Source organism: Nothobranchius furzeri, chromosome 10 (genome assembly GCF_043380555.1).
Source record: "Nothobranchius furzeri strain GRZ-AD chromosome 10, NfurGRZ-RIMD1, whole genome shotgun sequence".
Classification (NCBI taxonomy): Eukaryota; Metazoa; Chordata; class Actinopteri; order Cyprinodontiformes; family Nothobranchiidae; genus Nothobranchius; species Nothobranchius furzeri.
In genome coordinates this window covers 68,972,930-68,997,153 of record NC_091750.1, presented here as the reverse complement: position 1 = coordinate 68,997,153, position 24,224 = coordinate 68,972,930, and the positions used below count along the sequence as shown (strand labels likewise).

At 42.4% G+C, this 24,224-nt stretch overlaps 1 protein-coding gene, 1 long non-coding RNA gene and 1 pseudogene across 2 annotated transcripts in view; 2 read left to right on the top strand and 1 right to left on the bottom strand.

The window, feature by feature from the left end:
• Positions 1–3,228: 3,228 nt before the first annotated feature.
• On the top strand, positions 3,229–6,333 carry LOC139072131 (uncharacterized). Its single transcript, XR_011521736.1, has 3 exons — positions 3,229–3,381; positions 4,342–4,445; positions 4,940–6,333. It is a non-coding gene; the product is annotated as an uncharacterized lncRNA (long non-coding RNA).
• Positions 6,334–14,717: 8,384 nt separating this feature from the next.
• Positions 14,718–16,676, bottom strand: LOC139072344 (uncharacterized; annotated as a pseudogene).
• Positions 16,677–23,391: 6,715 nt separating this feature from the next.
• The window catches only part of tmem132e (transmembrane protein 132E), a 637,247-nt gene continuing 636,414 nt past the window's right edge, over positions 23,392–24,224 (top strand). The window contains exon 1 of the mRNA XM_054731106.2: positions 23,392–23,986. Coding sequence (XP_054587081.2) covers positions 23,926–23,986 — 61 coding nt within the window. The 5' untranslated portion in view covers positions 23,392–23,925. The remainder of the gene's footprint in view (positions 23,987–24,224) is intronic.

Sequence of the window (24,224 nt, the reverse complement as noted above, 5' to 3'; positions counted from 1 at the left end):
ACACCTTCAGAATTTTATTTAGTAAAAACCTTCTCTTGTCCCGTCTGACGCTGAAAAGGCAGAACTTTTAGTCCCACTGAGCACGAACAGACGAATGTACATTTCCTCCATCTCCCCTGACTTTCTGCCTGATGAAAGTTCAAACGCTGGCTGGAGCCTCTATAAGAAATTAATGGAGCCGGAGATAAAATCATTTTAATCACGGGCTGTGTGGATGTTGGGTCATTGGCCACAAACTGCTGTGTCAGTGTAATTTGGGCAAGTATGGATCTCATTAGTTTGCAGAGATGACGCAGGCTACGTCACCGTTCTGACCCTCATTGTGTCACATTTCTAAAATCTATTTCACAGTTTGTAAAGGTGTGGAACACAGAAAAACCATTTATTATTATTATTTCTGATTATAATTGGTCACTCTGAGTGTATCATGCAGGCTGAACATGAAAATAGTCTCCTACACCTATCTCCTGCATTAGCTTCTGATAGAAAACAGACGGTGAAACTCTAGAATTAGAAAAGCCTGACAGATCTACGTCACCCTGTCACTTAACATTCATGGACTCACCCGTCTTGACTCATGGCGGGGAAGGCTGTTATTGGTTTAGCGTCCAAGAAACTGCAGAGAACGTCTCAGCTAGCAGAAGCTAACCATTAGCATTAGCATCTGCACCACACAGAAGAACACCTCCAGGTTTGTGTTACTTGTGAAAATAAAACATCAGCGTTGCAGAGCAAACAGTCAGTGGTACAGTCAGATTATCAAGGCTGATTGGCACTAGTAAGACAGAAATCTTTACAGAGAAACAACAAAAATATGAAGTTATCACTGAAAACTGCAGGAACCCATCAGCTAATCAGCGTACATCAGCTCTGTGCTTCCTATAACATTAATTCCTGTTGCTATGGACGTACATTTCAACACGTTGCAGGGCCGTTTGTGCGCCGGCTCAACAGAAAAGTGTTTTCACTTTGATGTGTTAGATCTGGTATTTTGTCAGGATTGTGTTGATGAGAACGGAGAAGCACGCTGACAGACAGGAGGATGTGAGACAAATAAATCATTACTTAAATAAAACAAACCCAACGGCGCTGCGAGGCGAGAAGTCAGAAACACGAGAGCAGAAGTGACTGAAGCAGAAACCAGAACTGGCACGACAAAGATGAATACAAGAACAAACAATGAGAGCATGAAAAAATAAAACGTAGGAGATGTCTCTGAGCACCAAGAGAGCAAAAGACCAGAGAGTTTGTTTAATAAATGAAGCTGCAGGTGAAAGGGGAGAAAAAAATTCATCCATCTTTTTTTTTTTTTTTTTTTTTTGCTGCTTCTGCAAATAAAAAACAGACTTCTGTTCCCTGTGACACTTTCCAGTTCTTCCTGGGATAATCCAAGACCAATGTGGAAATGGGATCCCTGAAGAGAAACACCTCGTCAGGAGATCGTCCACCAACACAGATCAAGTTAATTTCACCCTCTTAGATCCAGAATGTTTATAAATCCTGTGATCATCAAAGAAGATCAGAACAAAGATGGATCAGTAATTTAAGAGTTTTGTCTTCTGGATTCTTCTTCACCACAACAGACTGGAGGAGCTCCCTCGTTCCTGCAAAAGAATCCCATTCGTCAAATCATCTCCTCACCCATCGCTCCCGAGCAAGAGACCAAAACACCAGACCTGTCCCACTTAGAACTCCACCTTTCTCCGGATGGAGCCAAGGCCTTGGACTTAGCTGTGAACCTCCTCCATAAACATCTAACTGTAACGCTTTTGGAAATTATGCAAGGCATTGTAGCGACATGAATGGACTCATTTGTGACCCAAAGGTCACACTTCCTCAGCTGGGTCAAGCTGTCCTGGCTGTACTTCTATCTACAGATGATCCATCACAGGAGACTGAATGTCAGTCTACCACCCCTTTAATCTGACTGCCTTTATCTGACTGCTGTTCCATCCGCAAGACACTTCAAGATTTAAACAAATCATTTTTAATAAACTCTTTTCACTGTCTATTAAAATATTCATAAATAATCATCATAAATAATCATCAAGGTTCATTATAAATGTGTTTAATTACTGAAATGAATTATTATTCTTTGGTTAATAATAATTATTATTTAAGATAATTATCAATGTTTAACAGAGACAAGAAGATATGTGCACTTGTACACACCATGCAGGACACAGTTAATCAGGTTAAAGGTAACTGCACTCACATGTCTTTGTCACATGACAACCCAGAACTTTCTATCTTGAGAGGGCGTGTTCTGAGGTATGTTAAGTCCCACCCTCTAACATGTCGAAATCTAATTGGTTAGAATACGATTACCAGCCGTCTCTTAAAACCTAACTCCTCAGTTCAAGTTCAGTTCTTGAGCTCACCAAAATTCTCTCCGTGGCAACGAGAGTCCAGAGGATCGGGTCGGCCGCTCGAAACCTCTACTAAAGCTTTTCTGTCACGCCAATAGAATTGCTTCAACAGAAACACCATCTGCAACAAGCTGACACAAAACTCCTTGAGAGTTAATTTTAAGATGCAAAACCATCCACCTGTGTCACCTGCGACATCTCTAGGACCAGAGAGTCGGTGCCACTGGTCTACCCTACCGGACCGAGTACCCAGAGGCTGATAAACATCCTCCCTTGTCCTCCGGATCCAAACAGAGGGTCGTCTGAACGGTGAGGTAGAACACAGATTGCGTCTAAATGCCTCTTTTATTAAGAAATAATTTAGCTCATCAGCAAACCAAATTCTTTCACCCAGAACGCGTTTTCTCTCATTAAGATAAAAACCTTCTGAGACCTACAGTCACACATTCAAACACACACACTTCATTTTTAGTTTCATCCAGACACAGATTGCCTTAATGCCAAGTTTTAATTCCAAAGCTTTTATAAATTGTCATTCATGAATTGTCTTTTAAATTGTCATCTTTAAATTTTTAGTAATAAATCCTTAACTTTTTAAGCCTGACTCTTCTTTGAAATCAGGCACGTGCTTGAGACCCTGCCCCTTTTGTCCCATGTGCCCAAAGTGCCCTTTTTGAGGTTTAATGGTTTTATATATATATATATATATATATATATATATATATATATATATATATATATATATATATATATATATATATATATATATTTTTTTTTAAAGAATTTTCTGCTTGTGACCACTCAACAATAACAAAAATAATAATTAATAAAATTTCTGTTTAATAAAGTTATATAGCTGGCATGAGTCACGTGACCATACCGTCTCTTCCTCACGCCAGAGCGCACAGCCGGTCACAACAAGCTGCGAGCACCCACATTTTCTTCATGGCCGAGCGAGCGGTGCAGAGCTTTTAGGACATACGTATTGATTGGGAGGAACGGACTAACACCGGTAAGTAGAATGCACACTACTATACACAGTTATTAGATTATTTTGAACATTATTAAGTTGTTTTGTGGCACTAGGTGTGTGTGATATATTACTAGCTGGGGGTGTGTGTGTGTGGCTGGGTACCAATTCTGAACCTCAGTAGCTTTAGGATTAACCAAAAACATTCTGTACATAAGTACTTGTACGAAAATATTTTTTCAATCTTAAGTATTGGAAATTTGCCAATAAAATGTCATTGTTGTTAACTAGGTACCGCTAAGATGCATTCCTATTGCTGCTGCGTGTCACGTGACTGGAGTCTCACACAGCCCTGCTTCTTGTTTACAAAATCACTTCCTGGTTCGCAGACTGATAAAACTTGAACAAATTTAAAATTTAGCTACCTTTTGTGAAAGGAAATAAGAAAAATACTAAAGGTAACATCCGTCACAAGTTTTGTGTTACAAAATATTCAGTCCTTGTCTGTAAATTCTGTCCAGCGTTTTAGGGAACATAGTTTTGTTTTAGATTTTAAGGTTTCTCAGCCCTTCTGGTGGGTTTTATAGTTCACCAATATACTATGCATATTCTCAAAATTTTGGAGTTTATATTTGCTCTCTTTTTGAATGCATTGTATTAAAAATCATTATGTTTTAAAGATGTACATTTTTTTTAAAAACTACTGTTTTCACAGCAAAATAATTTTTTCTGTACAGTTCTCTGTTTTGCACAAAGTAGATAGTAAAACTGAATGAAAGCATAAACATATTGTTTTATTCTTTATTTTTATTATAATTACTAAAGCACTATGATTAAAATAGTATGGAAATATTCTGGATCAGCATCATGAAGCAAATTTGTGGCCAAATTATATACAGTTAGTTTTCTGGAAAAGGAATGAAATGTCCCAGTATGTGTATGCATGAGTTTTATATGCATGAAAAAATATTTGTAAATTAATTATGATATATCATTGTACAGACATGCCTCGTAAGGAGAGGAGGCGGAAGCAGCGACAGAAAGAGCTACACGAGGCAGCTAAAGGCAGTGGGTCCCTCACCAGCTGGATAAAAAAAAAAGTACAGGTAAGTTGCATCACAGCAACAAGTGTAGAAACAATAATATACACATCTGCAATGTTTTGATGCCAGAAAATGTTTTTTGTTAGCTACTTGATCATGGATTAGGTGCAAGACCTGTTAAATGTGAATAACTACATAATTCATTAATACAATAGCTAATTTTGCCTTGTCCTCAGATGGACAGCAGGTGGAGAGTGATAGATCACATGAGGAGATTGGACACACACACACACACACACACACACACACACACACACACACACACACACACACACACACACCTCTCTGTTTATATTTCTGTCACATTCTTATCTCTGACATAAACTCCTCTATTATCCACTAATGTTTAGATTTCCATTTATTTACCACAGGTGTTGTCTCAGATATTTCTGTCTTACAGTTCTAAGAGTTTTCACCAATTTTTGCCATTTTTTATGATCTTACATTAATTTTGTAATTGACTAACATTCCTCCTCTGTTGGTTTTACTACCTACAGTCTGAGATCAACACAGCCTTGCCCTCCAGCAGCAGCAGCAGCAGCAAGAGGAGCAACCCTGCAACAGCTACATTGTACCCCATCATCAGGTAAAATAGGACAGCAATAGATCAGGAGGTGGAGCAGGTTGTCCAGTAATCGGAAGGTTGCCGGTTTGATCCTGACTTCAATCAGAGATTGATGCTGTTGTGTCCTTGGGCAAGACACTTAACCTGCTTTGCCTGCTGGTGGTGGTCGGAGGGACCGGTGGCGCCTGTGCTCAGCAGCTTCACCTCTGTCAGTGCGCTCCAGAGCAGCTATGGCTACATCATAGCTCATCACCATCAGTGTGTGTGTGTGTGTGTGTGTGTGTGTGTGTGTGTGTGTGTGTGTGTGTGTGTGTGTGTGTGTGTGTGTGTGTGTGTGTGTGTGTGTGTGTGTGTGTGTGTGTGTGTGTGTGTGTGTGAAAATGACTGATTGTGTTGTAATGTGCCTTGGGGGGTTGTAGAACCCTAAGAAGGCATTATACAAATACAGACCATTTACCAAAACAAGTTACTTTTGCTTTACATTGTCCTTATGTGGTAAGGATGTATACAATGATTCGCTTCCATTTTGAATTTCTAATAAATGTGATTTGTTATTCAGCCCGGTGTACTGTGGTTATGTCATGGTGTTTGAAAATATTATTCTGTGTGCCCCTTTTTAAATTTGAGCACCCGCCCCTTCAAAGGTCTCTGCACAGCCCTGTTTGAAATAAACACAGAGAGGTGCATTTGGTCATTGAACGAGCAAAGATCTATTTAGATCTTCTGAATTAAAAAATAAACTTTTGCTATTAATTTAAATCTCTTAAATTAAATATTAGTCTTTTGATTAAATGTAGAGCTGAAATAGCAACAGCGTTATTCTTGTTATGTAGATTAACAATGCTACAGTACCAACTGACTGCAACAAATAGATGGAATAATTGGTATCAGAAGGAGGTTCGCCTACGACATCAATGACTAGTGTGAATAAAAAGAGATGGACAACAAAGAATGTGTTTCAAATAAATTGTATTGAGAATCTTAAACAATAAAAATGACCTAATAAAGTAAATTAACAGTGGTATATTTACAACAACCACAACAACGCAAATACACGAAAAAAACAAAGAGAAAGTATCTCTGAATATTGGTTTCACAGTTCTCCAACACCACTCAGGTCTGGTTTCTATTGAGTTTGACTATCACAAGCTTTACAGTCTTGTTGCGTCAGCAGATCAGAAGGTTCGTTTTGGGTAGCTCGCCATCACGTGGTTAACTGAGAGAGATTCCATGAAGGAGAACGTAAATTACAAATTGGAGGAGGTGAAGAAATTGATCCTGGAACGTAGGAAAAAAATGGTGTCGGAGGGTGGGAAAAAAACCTGACCAAGAGGTAGAGGTGTTTCAAACACACACCCTGGTAGCAGGGAATTACTGCAAAAGGTTGAATCGGTGTGCCCATCACCAAAACTCACTGCTTCCTGTCAGTATGGACCGACTCACAGTAACACTGAGCAATCCAAACCTGGAGCAGCCACAGATGCTGGAAGACCCGAGCTGAATGTCTGACTCGGCACTTGAGGAGCAGCACTGTTAATCAGCTGGGGCACACACCTTTTAAGGGGCGTGTCCAAACATGAAGAGCACCACTTCTGTTGCTCTAGGTCACCTGGGTATAGAGCTCCGGGAGTTGACGTCACGTTTCCCGGCATGCAACAGTTCAAATCGAAACGGCGCCATTAGGCAGGCAGAAGCCGGCAGCCGGACTATTTGTTATTGTCAGAAAACTCAATCAGACAGGAAATATGGTAGATTCCTGTTGTGCGCCAGGATGCAGAAAAGACGCGGACGACATAAGGAATGAGCCATCTACAGGATTCCCCAAGATCTGGAGCTCCGCAAACGTTGGATCATTGTAATAAAACGCGCTAGTGACCGGGCGAAAATGAAGCTGTGGGATCCCGAGAGTAAAGGTTTTCGCGTATGCAGCGACCACTTCATATCAGGTACTTAAACCAACGTTTCCTCAACTGTGCATGGTGTTTATTTTAAATGCTTTTATTACGATTTTTAGTGGGCTTCCTAAACTTATTTTGGCGTGGCTTTTTCTGTCGTATTACTCATAGCAACAAGTAAACATCACGTAAAACGTTGCCTCGTGAGTTCTGCGTGCTGCCGTTTACGTGTTTTATGATCACAGCAATTAACCGGCTAAGCTGTATTTAATTTTTAAGCAATGGTTGATCAATTGTCAGATCACACATAAAAAGCACTGTGGATTGCTATTATTTGTCTCACCGAGACAGATCCTGAGACGCTCCTGCCTGACATATTTATTTTATTCACGGAAAAAAAAAAATCAAACTAGTGATTTCTCTTGGCGTTCAGTTTATACATTCAAACAGCACAGCACTCTATTTAAACTACTTAAGTGTAAATCTGTTATTTGTCCATCCATCCATTTTCATCCGCTTATCTGGAGTCGGGTTGCGGGGGCATGTAGCATCGAGAGGCCCTGACTTCCCTCGCTCCAGCCGCTAGAGCAAGCTCCTCCGGGTAAATCCCAAGGGGTTCCCCAGCCAGGTCCAGTAAGAAGTCCGCTCCGACAGCTTCTGGCGTCGGAGCCTCGAGAGTCCCAGACCTCTCCCCAGCTCCTCCGGCCGGGGGAATCCCAAGGGGTTCCCCGGCCAGGTCCGGTGTAGTCCGCTCCGACAGCTTCTGGCGTTTTTAAAAAGTATCCCAGGGGCACGGTAAGGGTCGGAGATGTTTAGTCTATTTAATTTCTGACTATATAAAACGATTTCTTCGGTTTTAAAGTGTGAAGTAAACTCAGACGAAGTAAAATCCAAGCGGATCCCGTTCACGTTCATGGTTACATCTGTGTTTGTTTACCTTTTTTTCCTGCCAAAATGGCGTCTACTAACTGAGAGTCACGTGGGGTCCGGAGCTCTATAGGTTACATAATGCTCAAAGAAAAGAGGACATCGCGTTTAAGGTTTCACATCCAAAAGGGTCAACTTCTCGGTAAAACACATTCAAAACGAGAATGAGAGCAGCTAACAGAGAGATCCGGGCTGAAACATCGAAGAGAAAAACAAATCTGAGGGAAGATTTGAATGACAAAGGCACAGGCAGACAAACAAGAGGACGCTTCTGTGTGGCTCGTTTTTATCCGTGAAACAGAACATCAAACAGCCACCGCTGACAACACAAAGACTAAAATGTGTCAGAAGGCTGCTAGAGAATAAACACGGTTGCCAGGATGACAGATGAACACCAGCGTCGGCATCTTGCGAGTTTCCAGGAATACCGAGCAGAATTCCGGACATGAATCCACTGTGAGTGTGATGTTTGGACCAGCTGTTCGGAGAGGAACTACTCTGTTCCGCGTTGGATAAAAGGAATGAAAATAAGCAATAACAATTAGCAAGATTGTATTTTTTTTTCAACTGCTAAGCTATTCTATTTCCAGGATTAATTGCTGGAATGATTGCATTCCCAGAAGGAATAATTTGACCCAAATTTTTCATAAAGATTAAAAAAAAATCTATTTGGCAGTTTTCCCCTTTAATGTCACAAAGAGTGAAACAACTTAGTTGTTTTTTTTTTCAGTCCAAATGGAAAACTTTGAGCTCCTCCGAGTCTGAGTTTGTGCATCTGTGACACGATCCAGGTAGAATGGTGCCACTAATGTTAAAAGGAGATTAAAACAGGTTCTAAAAACAAGGCAAGCAGTGCAACCACAAAAGCAAATTAAAAAAAAAGGAATTATTCCGAAAGCTCTCGGATGATGATGCCCAAAATGAACTCCTAAAAAAGTCTGTGCTGGGCCTCAGGGGACAAAGCAGTCCAGTCCGGCCCTGCGTGAGCTCAAAAGGGAAGCATTTACGACCTTGCCCTCCTGCGGGGTGCGTCGTCCTCGGGGAACCACGGGATCGCCGCACGGTGGATCCAGTCCTCCTCCTCGGCCCGGCCCCTGTGGGCACACAAAAACTCCGGCAGTAAAAGGTCCCCGGCACCAGACCACACAGAGACAGCAAACTCCAAACACTGCCAGGCACTACTCAATTACTTACGTGCGAGGGCAGAGTAACTCTGCCCGCCTGCCGTGTTGTGCTCCGTGCCCTGGCTTCTCTGGCCACGGCTCTTGCTCTCCGCTGCCGCTGGCGAACCCCCTCCCCGGTCCAAGACTCCAACCTGACTCAGTGGCACCTGTACGCGTGCTGCACATGTGCGGAGAGAGGGACAGCAGCTGCGCTCCTCCGCACTCGGCCGCCGTCCATCCTCCAGGACCGTACTCCGGGTGCTCCTCTGTTCCGGCGGGGGGGGGGGGGGGGGGGGGGGTTCAGGCACACGTGTCCTCAAGACACCATCCGGGGTGCGTCTCTGCCTCTTAGCTGGCTCTGTCTGCCCTCCTGGCTGTCTCTCTGGTCCACGCGTTCCTCCCTTTAAATAAAACCTGTCTGCCTTCGTGTCCTGCCTGCGTCTGTTCATTAATTGGCAGTCCAGGCCACACTCTGCCACAGGTGAAGATGATTGAGGTGATCAACACAGAATGGAACGCAATGCCGCACCAAACAAACTAAAAACACGCCATCAATAAAAACATGCACATCAGAATAAATACAAGTAAAACATGCGATATAGAATATAACATAAGTGCAACATTAGCACTCTGTGACACATCACCAGTGGAAAAAGGTGGAATTCTCGCTTCAGGTTGGATGAGTGATGGGATGAAGTAAGATACGGGGAGGAGCTTGGAGTAGGGAGGCTGCTCCTCCTCATCAAAATGAGTCTGTTGAGGTTTGCAGGATACTTCCTGGTAGCTTTCTTCTGGAGGTTGACCGGTACTGGGCGGATTTCCAGGAGTCCCTGAGGGGATAAAATATCCTCTTGGAAACCCGGAGGCATGGAATCCCTCAGAAGGAGCTGGAGAGACATCTGGGTTTCTCTCTGCAGCAGAACGTTGGCTAAGCTTGAGAAGGCGAAATCATTTATTCCGGATAAGGCATCGTCTCTTCCCTGCCTCCAGCTGGAAACGGTCCACCTGTCTGCATCCTGCTCTTGCAGCTGTAGCATCATGAAGGGCCTCTAATTTGTGACAAAGGTCACATTTTCCCAGCTGGGTCAAGCTGGTTCAACTGTAACGTTGCCCCACAGATTAAACAAGCGAGGAGCCATGATGTCTGCTGAATATCATCTTTTTCTGCTGCTGTTCCGTCCCAGAATGAAGGACACTTCAAGATCACAATAATAATTTTAAATAATAATTTTAATAAACTCTGACTTTATTACTGTTATTTTAATCATCATAAATAATCACTTGGTTCAGTATAAATGTGTTTTAATCACTGAAATGAATTATTATGCAAAGGGTATAATAATGATTTTTGTGATAATCGGTTATGTGTGTTCAGTTAACCAAAAAGTCATCTTCTACTTCATCCATCCAACGCAGAGGGCTTGTCCAGGGTAAAAGTAAACTGCCATCACATGTCTTTGACTCATGACCAAAGCTTTCTTGCTCTGAGAGGCGTGTTCTGAGGGGTTTGTTATAACTAAATCTTCCGCAGCTGTAACTTCAGTTCGTGAACCAACCACCATCCTGAGGATAAGGGACAGCCGCCCTGAACCTCCACCTGCTGTTCTGTCACGCCGATAGAATAAGCTTCGAATAAACGCACCTGTAACCAGCTGATGCAAAACTCCTTCAGAGTTATTGATTTTGAGTTAAGTAAGATGCAAAACTCCTTCAGAGTTAAGCCAGATGCTCGACTGTGTACCCTGCGACATCTTCGGACCAGAGAGTCGGTTCCACTCGAGTCTCCTCTACTGGAACGAGTACCCAGAGGCTGACAACATCCTCCCTTGACCTCCGGATCCGCACGAAGGGTCGTCTGAATGGGTGAGGTAGCACACAGATTGTGTTTGATGCCGTTCTTCTAAGAAATGACTCAGTTAGCTGCAAAACCATAATTTCAATTCAATTCAAGTTTATTTATATAGCGCCAAATCACGACAAGAGTCTCAAGGCACTTCACATAATAAACATTCCAATTCAGGTCAGTTCATTAAGCCAATCAGAAATAATGAGGAACCCAGCAAATTGCATCAAATTACATCAATTACAGCAATCCTCATACTAAGCAAGCATAAAGCGACAGTGGAGAGGAAAACTCCCTTTTAACAGGAAGAAACCTCCAGAGAATCCTGGCTCAGTATAAGCAGCCATCCTCCACGACTCACTGGGGATCGAGAAGACAGAGCAGGCACACACACACACACACACACACACACACACACACACACACACACACACACACACACACACGCACACACGCACACACATGCACACGGATGCGCGCACACACACACACACAGACAAAGTAATGTGTCTATAGTTACATTGTGATTTCTTAGTAAATATTCTATTTGGTGAGAGATAAACTTTATTGTATTTATTCTAGAGCAGGGGTGTCAAACTCAAACCCACACGGGGCCGAAATGAAACTCTGGGACGGAGTCGAGGGCCAAACTTAATATTTTTGAAAAAGTGACGGCAAATTTGCACATTTTCTTTATCAACATAAATGCAATTTTGAACCTTTAAATTTGGAAACAAACATATTTCTGCATTAACACTGAATGTGGAATAACCAAATTACACACGAGCAAGTCAGTTACAAATAAAAGGCATCAGTGGTATTCATTACTTGTGGTATAATCAGCATTTTTAAAATCTATTCAGGATTTATGTTTTCTTGTTTATTCATTTTTCTTATTTTTTATTCTCCTTTTTTTTCTCCTGTAATAAGTGTCATCGCTGCTGTGACGTCTAGCTTTCCCCACTGAGGAACAATAAAGGGATTTTCTATTCTATTCATCTATCTGCAGCCTTTCCACTTCCTGTTTACTGTAGGTTAAATCTTTGCTCACGGGCCAACAACAAAATAAAAATATCATTTTATCCTAAATGAAAATGCAACATCTCACCTGTTAACTTTCATGTTTTGGAGCAGAAAAAGAGCATAAAACCAACATATTTAAAGCTCAGTTTGCTCCACTGGTTTACTGAGATGCTCACGGGTTCCAGCCAGATACCTGCATCATGGGGTTGATCTGAGCTGAGGAGGAGACTCCTGTTGTTTTGTTCATCTTCATCATAATAATGACAACATTAGTTGACAACAGGTGCTCACATAGGTTTGTGCTGCTGAACATGTCTGAGCAGCTTGACCATGTTGTTGTGAGTCGGGGAGGAAACACGACGACAGCAACCACAGAGTCGTGCTGGTTTGAACGTGTCGCTTTTCGCTGGAGTTATATCGGCTCTGTCTGGACGTTAGTTGGAAAACTTTCTCTTTCAGTCGTGAACACATTACTGAGCGGCTAGAATCTCCGTTTCTGGGCTTCAGCGTCAGAAAATAGCCGAGTGAATTCGACGCTGAGTGAGAGGAGTGTTTAGTTTGTCCGAGACAGCAAGCTGCAGACACCGGCAGCAGACGCTGGAAAAAACACAAAGGAGGGGGCGCGTCGGCTCCGCGCTAACGCCGCAAAGCATCATGGGAGTTGAAGTCTTTGCGGTAAAATCGGCCAGCGGACCAGTTTTAATATATTTTTGATATTTATATCGCGGGCCACATAAAAATGCTCCGGGGGCCTTGTGTCTGACACGTGTCCTAGTGGATCTATAATTAAACGGATAAACTAGTATAGCACATCCAACGTCAAGGAAGGCAAAAAGTTATTATCAGGAGAGGGAGAATTTTTAAGTGGTTAGCAGCAGTGTGTTAGACGATGACCCCCTCCATGAGGCCACCACAGCTCAGCAGAGCATCATTGTAGCTTCTTCTGGGGAGAAAAAAACTTAGAGAGAAAATAAAGTTAACAGCTGAAATAGCAGGAAATAATACAGTTAAAGAGCAGATTGTAGAAGAAAGTAGTAGAGTGTGAAAAGTGGTCAGTGTATCCTCCAGCAGTCTAAGCCTATAGCAGCATAACTACAGAGATAACTCTGGATAATCTATCCTATTTAGATGGAGGCATGTTGGATGCAGGGCAAGGGAGAGCCGTCTTTACCGACTGTACACTCCACCTCCCTCTACTCCCCCACTTGTCCAGATCTAGGCTAACATCAGATTTTAACCATAGGCCCTATCAAATAAAAATGTTTTGAGACTATTCTTAAAAGTAGACAAGGTGTCTGCCTCACGGACTAAGACTGGGAGCTGGTTCCACAGGAGAGGGGCCTGATAACTAAAAGATCTGCCTCCCATCCTAATTTTAGATATTCTGGGAACCACCAGTAAACCTGCAGTCTGAGAGCGAAGTGCTCGGTTAGGAACGTATGGGACAATCAGATTACTGATGTATGATGGAGCTTGATTATTAAGAGCTTTATATGTGAGAAGGAGGATCTTAAAATCTATTCTGAATTTAACAGGTAGCCAATGTAGGGAAGCTAAGACAGGAGAGATATGATCTCTCTTTTTAATTCTCATCAGAACTCTAGCTGCAGCATTTTGGACAAGCTGAAGACTTTTAACTACATTCTGTGGACTTCCTGAGAGTAATGAATTACAGTAATCCAGTCTTGATGTAATAAATGCATGAACTAGTTTTTCAGCATCACTCCTGGAAAGGATGCATCTAATCATAGCAATATTCTGAAGGTGGAAAAAGAAAATCCCACAAACCTGTTTAACCTGGGATTTGGATGACATGTCCTGGTCAAAGATAACACCAAGTTTCCTTGCTTTGTTCGCGGAGATTAATGTAATGCCATTCAGGTCAGGTGATTGACTAAGCAATTTCCTTTTCTGGATTTCTGGTCCAAAGATGAGAACTTCCATCTTGTCTTGATTTAAAAGCAAAAAGTTTAGAGTCATCCAATTTTTTATGTTCTCAAGACAAGCCTGTAATCTACCTAACTGATTAGGTTCATCAGGGTTAATGGATAAATATAACTGAGTATCGTCAGCATAACAGTGGAAGTTTATCCCATGCTGTCTAATGATTTTACCAATTGGGAGCATATATATAGTAAAAAGAATTGGTCCAAGCACTGAACCCTGTGGTACTCCACAAGTAACCCTGGAGTATGAAGACGATTTGTCATGTACATTTGCAAAATGAAATCTGTCAGACAGGTAGGATGTAAACCAGCCTAGTGCTGTTCCTTTGATCCCTACTGTCATGGTCTGCGTCTTCCCCCTCCTTTTTGTGCCTCCTGGTGTCCTCCATCCCTCTCTAGATTCCCTTTTGTGTCTCATAGCGCCCTCATATGTCCTTGTCTTCGTCTCAGTCTTGTGTCTTATGTGGTAACCGGTAAAATTATTCCTCCCAGGTCCCGTGTCATCTCATTCCTCCCCAGCCCCTCCAGGTCTTCATTTTCTGTGTCCTTGTAGCCCCCAGTCTCTCAGTCCGCTGCTCAGTGTGGTGTGTGTGTGTATGCGTGTGTGTGTGTGTGGGTGTGGGTGTCCTGCTCCAGTTCTGTGTGTGTGCGTGTGTGTGTGTGTGTGTGTGTGTGTGTGTGTGTGTGTGTGTGTGTGTGTGTGTGTGTGTGTGTGTGTGTGTGTGTGTGCTTGGTCATTGCCCAGTTCTGTTTATAGGTGTCAGAGTTTTTATTTGTGTGTGTGTGTGTATGCTTGTCCTGGTTATATCAGTGCATTTGTGTGCTATGTTGTGTGTGTGTGTGTGTGTGTGTGTGTGTGTGTGTGTGTGTGTGTGTGTGTGTGCTTGTCCATTCCCCATTCCTGTTTATTTTAGTGCATTTGTGTGTGATGGTGTGTGTGTGTGTTAGTCCTTCCCGCAGCCTTTAGGTTTAGTTTTGTGTTTTAGAGTTTTTTAGGTTTATTTGGCCCTCCTCTGTTTGTGTTTGCCCATTTTGATTATTAGGTTCACCTGTCTTCCCTCCAGCTCTCACTTCACACACCTGCCGCCATTTTCCCTAATCACTTCTCCCTGTGTATATAAGCTCTGTCTTGTCTGTGTCTGGTGTTGGTTCATTGTTGTATGTTGTCAGCGTTGCTCGTGCTCTGTGTGAGCTTTTGCCTTCAGGTCTTCATGCTCTTTGTTGAGCTTTTGTCTCCAGGTTTTTGTGCTCTAAGAAAGAGCTTTGGGTGTTCCTGTTCCCCAGGACTTTTTGGACTTTGGCTCGCTGCCTTGAATTACTTTTTGTTCTTTATCCTACAAATAAAAGGATTTTTACTTTGACTTTTCTTCTGCCTCTTGTCATCTGGGTATCTGCATATTTGGGTCCTAAACATCCTCACAACCTGATCCCTACAACATGTTCAAGTCTTTAAAAGAACATTATGATCAACTGTGTCAAAGGCAGCACTGAGATCTAACAAGACTAGAACAGACACAAGATTCTTATCTGAGGCCATGAGAATATCATTTGTAACTCTCACCAATGCAGTTTCAGTGCTGTGATACTCTCTAAAACCAGACTGAAATTCCGCAAACAGAGCATTAGTGGTTAAATGCTCAATACTTGGATGGCCACTATTTTCTCCAGGACTTTGGATAAAAATGGAAGGTTAGATATCAGTCTATAATTCATTTGGTCATCTGGGTCCAGAGAAGGCTTCTTAAGTGATGGTTTGATTACAGCAACCTTAAAACCCTGTGGTACATATCCATTTACTAAGGATAGATTGATTATATCTAGAATGTAGCCCACGTTGTTTTCAGGACACTACCTAGACAACCAGCGGTTGAAGGAGAGCATGCAGCTAAACATGTCGTCACTGGTTCGATCAGGCAGGGGGCCAGAGAAAATTACGGAGTCCGACATTGTTTTGGCAAACTTGCACACCGAAGCAACATTAATTTTAGTGACCTCCGATTGACGTAACCGGGTGTCATTACCGCCAGCGTGAATAACAATCTTACTGTATTTACGCTTATCCTTAGCCAGCAGTTTCAGATAAGATTTAATGTCGCCCGCTCTGGCCCCAGGTAAACATTTTACTATGGTTGCTGGAGCCTCTAATGCCACGTTTCTGACTATGGAGCTGCCAATGATCAGAGTCAGCTTGTCAGTTAGTGCGTCACTGAGCGGGGGAAATCTATTAGAAACGTGGACGAGTTGGTGGTGGCCCATGGGCTGGGTTCTATGCTTCCTGCGTACCGTCACCCAGCCGGCCTGAGGTCCCGGCTGCTCGGGTTCTGCTGGAGGATCGCTACAGGGTGGTTCTGAGCTAGTTAGCCCAGCGCTAGCTAAGTAGCTACGGCGGTTTACGGGTTTTTCAACAGCGCAGAGCCGGGACTCCAATTCCGACACCCTCGCCTCCAAAGCTACAAAAATGCTACATTTATTACACGTACCATTATTGCTAAAGGAGGCAGAGGAGTAACTAAACATCTGACACAGAGAGCAAGAGATAGGAGATGCAGAAGCAGAGACAGAAGTAGCCATAGCCGTGCTGAGGCTAAGCTAACTGGACGAGCAAACTGTTCAACACCAAATAAACTGCGTACGAACTCAAATAGTTCCCTAAAAGCTACGTGGAACAACAGAAAATGTGTGTTTTAGCGTGCTTATGTGCTACAATAACTCAGAGATATCCTAGTACAGAGAAATTAAATCAGTTTTAGCGAGCCCCAAACACCAAACAGCTACACGTGGTGCAACACTGAAAACAGGAAACGCCTTACCGCCAGGTGCAGCCAATCAACCCAGAACGCACTTCTCTCTCTGAAAGAAACCTGAGAATCCATTCACGCATCCAAGCTCTCATTTCACTTTAGCTTTCCATCCAGTCACAGGTAAAGCTTTTGATACCAAGTTTAATATCAAAGCTGGTAAATTGTCATCCATGAATTGTCAGTTTTAATTGTCATTTTAATTGTCATTTCTGAATTGTCGTTTCAAATTGTCAAGTTTAAAATTGTTAGTAATAAATTCTTAACTTTAAAACATGACTCTCTTCTTGAAATTAAACACAGAATGGTGTGTATTTCTGGTTATTGAAAAAGCAAAGATTCCTAACTTCTTTTTCAAAAAAAATTTTAACTTTTGCTGTTAAATTTAATTATCTTAAATTAAACATTAATCTTTGGATGAAATATAGACCAAGCAGGTTGGTGTATGAGCTCATATCGATTATATAAGTATCCTGGATATTTATACATGATATAAGCTTCATATGCTAATTTGCTTGATCATTCTCAGGATCTAACAACTGATAGCAAACAGTGTTGATTCTAGTATGTAGAAATACGCTACACACAGCTCAGGTGTCCTAACAGGAACATTGCTGGTGACTTGATTTGTATAAGTGGTTGTGATAAATGAGATGTGTTAATCCTCAGGGTGCAATGTTAGTCTCTTCCTACAAGCACTTATTAAGAAAGACACTGAGCTCTGCACCTTTCTGCTGTACAAACAAGGAGGAAATTAAATCCCAGCAGCTTGATGGGATTGTCCTCTGGCTTTCATTTACCAGTAGCTCTTCTAAAACGGATTCACAATCTCACTGGTGTCGCTGCTCATTCATGCAGATATCAGCTCAGCTGTTCATTTAACGTGAATTCCTGGTGTTAACTGACTCAGAAGCAGAAGGAGGGATTAAATATGTGTTTACATTAAACAGCTGAGAAGAACAGAAGTTATCTCAGCGACCTTAACCGGGACGTTTGTGTTTTACACGCATCTAAATCACATCTCATCCATGTTTTTACTGTTTGGTTCTAAAAACTGAGGAAGAAAAGCTGAGAAAGTGCAAAAAAAGTTTAATAAATACTCAGAAAACCTGAAAAATCACATAAAGATTAAAAGAAACTTGCTGCTTGGAAATGAAACGTAAAGAAACAAAGAAGATTTTGTCTGACAATGGGACAACATGTAAGAACGACTTCACGTGGTCAAATTTGGTTACTGGAGGCCAGTTTTCTAAAGAAAAAGTTACTCTTTCACTACTGTTCTGTGAGTTTAACAGCTGATCAGCACCAGAACATTCTAGAAGACAAGCAAAGACGAGTCATACACAGTAACTCTATAAGTTAATAAATACATATTCATCTCTGGTGTGAATCGTAGAATGCCTCTTGCAGTTGTTTGCCGTCTTGCTGCTAGCTTGCTGTTGTTCTGAACAACTTATTAAAGGAAGTGAAACGCCACGAACGATTCATTATTCACTTCACACACACGTTTCACACTAATTTCCAGTTGTTGGTAACTGAAAAGGTAGCTTGAGACATTTTTAGAGCCGACTACTTGCTTCTTACTCAGTTAGCTTTGTTAGCTCCATGTTAGCCTCTAGCCTGCTCCACCTGAAATTAGAGTAAAACAAAAAGATAGTGTGGCTTCTTGGGGGTACAAGAAATAGCTTTTGGGTTGCACCTGTTTTCTGGCGTTGGTTCTTTAAACACCTCTAGAGCTTTTTGCCTGACTGTGTCCCACTGCAAATGCCAGCGCTACAGCGCTAGCTCGATGCAGATTCTAATCTCCCAGTCACAGAATAAACAATGGGTGTTTCTCAATGGCAATGGAACCTTGCCTTGATGTCTTGGCCCCGCCCCGGTTGCCTAGGAGATACGTCATCGGGAGCCACCAAGACGCCAAGATGTGTTCCAATGTTCATGTTCTACCGAGGCGTGTGTTCTCCATTTGTTAGCCGTTTAGCTAGCTGAGCAAGGACACACGGGAGGTGTCTTGTAGCCTAGCCTTGGTTAAAAATTTCCCAGAATACACCGTGGTATTTTCAAAAAGACGGCGGATCAGAAGCCGGCAGCTACTTCGGGGACAAATGTCAAGTTTAAAAGTAAGTCAGCTAATTAAAAATGTTTTTTGTTTAGATCCAAAGAAGTTATCTATGGTTGGTTAGTTGCTTAGTAGTTGCGGCTTCGGTGGCTAGCGGGTAGAAACTACCTTATATTTTTTATTTAATAAACATATACACAATTTAAAAAGTTAAAGGCTCATTATATATTTATATTGAAACTAATACGTATAAAATATAACGTTATCTCCCGTGTCACGTGACGTTACGTGACTGCCGTGGAAGCTGCGGTCACGTGATGCAAGTCTGTTACATTTAACCGTTTTCTTTGACCAAGGAAGAACATTGTCCTCGTAAGCAAGGCGCCTGGCCTCGCAAGACATCGCCTCGCAAAGCCAGGCGCCTTGACACTGAGAAACACTCAATGACCACATCCATCCATCCATCCATCCATCCATTATTTAAAGGAGAAATCTGACAACCCCCTAGCAGGCTGAGAATGAAATGTCTTTCAGTGTAACCTTCCTTCCAGCATGACTGAGGCATTAGCCTGTTTTGTGATTATTTCACTGTAGATTTCTTACATCCTGCTCCATTAAAGAAAGTACTTGGCCATTTTCCCCAGTTATTCCAGTAGAAATGTAGGGAGTGGAGTGATTGGGATCACACTCAATTGATTGGTATCCTAACTCTGAGAGTATCTTCTTTGATCTGTTGAGGGTAACACAATGTCTGAGAGCATCGTCAGCTCCTGGAGAGGTAAAATTCTTATTAAAACAAATGACTTTTTATGTTTTATTTGAATTTTCATATTAATGACAAAAACAAAGATTTGAGAGACTTTTACTTCTTGTTCCTGTTCGGGAGTTTTAATATTGCATGACTCGTATGAAGTCTATCTACTGTTAACTAATATTACACCGACTCACAAAGTCTTTCAGGGGATTTTGGAGGACTGATGAACAGGGTCTCTGAATGTCTTCATGTGATGCTCTAGAAGCTGTCCTATCATCACCCTGGGTCAGCCTGAAGACAAGATTCACCAGCAGGAGAGGACCACGTAGAGTCTGGTAAACATCCAACTTTTATAACGGTCGTAAAGGAACTATCACTTGACACCCTTCATGCCCATCTGAAGAACATCTACTGGTACCAAATCTTATCTGTAACCTGAGTTAAAGTATTTTTTTTATATATTTTAGAAGTTCAACTGATCATCCATCTTGAATTAGATTAACTTCAGAACTTAATCCAATAATTTAATGCTTCATGAAATTCGTCCATCACACATTTAGCTAACAGTCAGAAGCTAACAGCAAAGTTATAAACAAAGATCGAGTACATTCTCTTTGCTCTTTGAGGTGGTGATAGAGGTGCACTTCTAGCTACTCCACCAAATTTCGGTTCAGTTTATGTAAAATTGACTAAATTAGAACCACTTCTTTTGTTTTAGCTAATGTTGGCTAGCTGCGGCGGCCATCTCGAGTCAAAATTTGGCCCTAAATCAAATTTTACTTAAAAATATAAGACGGACCTTCACTTATCTATTATTTTCTGATGAACTCATAATACGACTTAGCCCTGAGAGAAAAAAACAACACAATCCATAGGATTACCATCCTCGAGCTTTAGATGATATATAATAATCCTTAAACGAATGGTTTGGGGGTTTAGAAACTGGATTCTATATATAGCATTTAAAACAACACACACACACACACACACACACACACACACACACACACACACACACACACACACACACGCACACACACGCACACACACACACAAAAGTTATATTTTTAAATGGATCAGTTTGTGATCCAGTGGAATTTGTTTTGTATGAGGAGTGATAATTTCTACTTGATTCTCCAAACTGGAATAATTCCAGCTGAAATCTGCTGTATAGTGATGATGATTGCCAAACTTTCCCTTTAATCCTCCCACTGTCCTAATGGGTGTGACCCCACGAGGAAAGTTGACCATTGAGCAGGGTTGATGGTTTTTCCCTTGGGTTCATGTGGCAGAGTGAGGAGTGAGCACCACCTCACCCCTGCCACAAGGACCTCAAGGGATAAACCATCAGTCCTGCTCAATGGTCAACTTTCTTCATGGGGTCACCACAAAGACAATGGGAGGTGTCATGTGGCAGGGTGAGTACTCCTCTCATATTCCCATCTTTGAGTTGTGTGTTTCAGGAGAGGGAGGCTCCAGCTGCAGCGGGTCTGGTTACAAAAGGAGGATGGAGAACACTCCTCGACGCCGGATGATTACTACAGCTTGGTAGTTTCCTTTCCTCTTGCGACTCTTGGATTTTGTGCTCTAGTGTTTCTAGGACTTTTTGTGAACCTTTGGATCTTTCCCCTGTGGTTACCCGTTACCAGGTTTTGGAACGTTTTTGGACTTCTGTGACTTCTCTGGATTACGTCTCTGGTTTTCTGCGACTCCTCTGGATTACTCACCTGTGCTTACAGGATTTCCGGATGCAGCTCTCACCGTTCTCCATTCCTCCCGCCCAGCCTGCTCTCCTGCTCTCCTCTCGCTCCCTCTCCTGGACACCCCACTTGGATTCACCCCCACCCAACCTACTCTCCCTCATTCCTACGCTTCCCTACTCCCAGTAAGTCTATTCTCTGCACCCACCAAGTTTAGACTTACCTTCCTGGACTCACCCGTATCTGCTCTCCCCTCCTGAGACGCTGTACTCCCCTTCTCGATCTCCACTGGGCTTTTCCAGTGCACCTTCACATTTTAAAATAAAGATTCTTTTTTTTTACCGTAAGATCTGTGAGTGTGTGATTCTGCATGTCTTGGGTTAAACACATTCCCCAAACCATGCCAGGAGGGTTAAGATTAAAGACTAAGTAAGTACCTGACAGGTGAAAATTAACGAGTTACCTAAACTCTGTTATCACCTTTATTTTTTTATATAGAACTATGTTGGCCTAACTGAATGTGAAAAATACAAATCACACCAAAATGTAGCAATAATTACTCAACAAGTATGGAAAATCGATTTTCTGTTTTTGTTTTAGTCTATTTTTATGCGTCTTTTTTAGTGCTGAATGTTACGGTAGTAGCCTAATTACTTAGGTGTTTACCTGTATTATTACATTTTTATTTTTTTCTCTTAAGTGTATGTGCTTCTTTAAGTGAATATCCCCACTGTGGGATCAATAAAGTCTATTCTATTCTATTCCAATTTTGTAATAGTCTAATTCAAAGAAAAAATTCTCCCAATAAACTAAAAACCAGGTGGAACTGGGTTATCGTTTAAACTCTTCGTGTTTTATGTGATTTAAGAGACTTAAATCATGAATAAAAGTAAGGGAATCATCAGTGAGAGAAGAAAAACGTTGACAAGTAAAGAAAAACAGTTTATTTTATTTTATTTCATAAAGGTCACGATCACGTGACGAAGCTTGGTCCTCGAAGCCAGGTTTGAGCTAGGTCAAGTTTACCAGACCAAAAAAGGATGTAACCGGAAGTTAGCGTTATGGATTTGAAAATAAAAGACCCCGTTGTTCTTTTATGTGATGATTTTACCTTTGAATCAAAGTGAAACATAACTACAGGGGTTCGTGCAGCTGGAACACCTTAAACCGAGTCATGCCAAATAGAAACACGTTAGATTCTGAATCAAAGCAAACAGCCCTGATTGCAGTATATGATTCAAAATATTTAGCTTTATTTAGAAAAATAATTTACCAAATTGTCTAGTTTAGTTTGGTATTTAATTAAAATAATTTCTGAGTTAAAAGGAACATATTTAACTAAGGTTTCTTTATTTATTTACAATAAGAAATTATTTATGTATATTGTTTTAAGTAGACTACTATTAGCTAGCTTACACGTTTTTATTTATTAGTTTGTTTGATTTTTCATTTGTTTATATTTGTATTGGGGAAGGGGAGGACATCAGTATGGACCGAGGAGCAAATGCTTAAAAGTAAAAAAATAAATAAAAATAAAATAAAACGTTTGATGGAGTTTTAGTTTGAAAGGAATCACCGGATACAGCACGTGTATCATACGACGCTTGATTGGTCAGCAGCTGCGGCTTTGACATTTTAAGGTGAGCCTGTTGACTTTGGGGCGGAGTTGTACACCTGGACTGGACACCAGAGCTGGTGCGTGAAGCGGCGCGTGAGCTGCGTGTCCCGCAGAAACGTGCCAGTCAGGGGGATTTAATCTGGACTGAAAACGCGCAGACTCCAAGAAGGAGGAGGGAAAAACGCGGAGTTCGGTGGACTTGGCAGGGGTTCAGACTCTCGGTGAAGCGGCACCGGGGATGCGCCGCTCCGGTTTCACGAGCCAAAGTAAAGAAAATCATCCAGGAAACGAGTTTTCTGGGTGTTCTCGCTCCTTCTGGACACGGAACCATGATTCCCAGCTGACTGTCGCAACGCGCTGCGGTGGCTGAACCTCTGGAGACCCGAATCGGGGCATGAACGGGTGTTCGGACCTTTTTTTCTTTGATTCTGGAGCTTCTGGTTCTGGTCCCGCAGCTCCAGATAGACCTTCTCTTCTCTGATGTGGATTCTGACCGAAACCAGAGAGTGAGCCGAGCCTGCGCGGTCCAACTGATCTCTCCATCATCTGTTTCCATAATTTGCTCCAGGGATTTTCTATTTGACCCCCCCCCTCTCTCTCTCTCTCTCTCTCTCTCTCTTTTAAACTGTGACCAGAACCATTACCTCTGACCCATTAGTTCTGGTCTGGGCTGCGTTTGGAGGCGCGCGGGTTTCCGGTGCGCGCAGCATCTCTCCACTCTTGTGAGGAAGGAGGGGGTGGCCTTTGCCAGGTCTCCTGGAAGGGTTCGGACCCGTTTCGGGAATACTGCCTGTCTTTGCTCCCAGTTTTCCCATCATCTGGATCCGGATCCCGCTGGAACTTTGTCCTCCGTTTGGGAGCGAGACGTGGCTTTGCCGCTCCTGAAGACTCTATCTGGGCTCTGCTCGGTTCCGAACGACCTCTTCATTATTTATTTATTTTTATTCGTTATCCAAAGAGACCCTCATCGGCGCCTCCGCGCGCACCGTCACGCTCCCGCGCCCAAACACACGCGCAAAGCACACATCTGTATTGCGCATCATCCAACTTGCAGGACTTGCTAAGGAGGAGAACTGCGCCAGTGTCGGGAAGTGGAGGCCCGCGGACTAAGAGGTTCGGTTCGGCTCTGCGCCGACTCCCCACTGACTGGCTTACTGGAAGCACTGGGATTTACCAAACTGGGATTTCTACCATGTCAGGTGCCCGGGATTTCAGATGGACTCCCTTCGTCTGCGTGGCGGCGCTTTCTTGTGGTGAGTGATCCGATGCTCCCTCAGCAGCGCGGCTGCTGCTGGGTTCTGCTCATTTACATGTGATGGTCATGACCGAACTTTATTCTAAGTAGGCCCACCTCTGTTGTCCACAAGGACCTGAAGGAAAACTGACATCATGATGGAATAATTACAGGATGTTAGACATTCCTTCTTGGTGTCCAATCCTGGTCCTCCAAGGCCACCGTCCTGCATGTGTCAGATGTTCTCCTCATCCAAC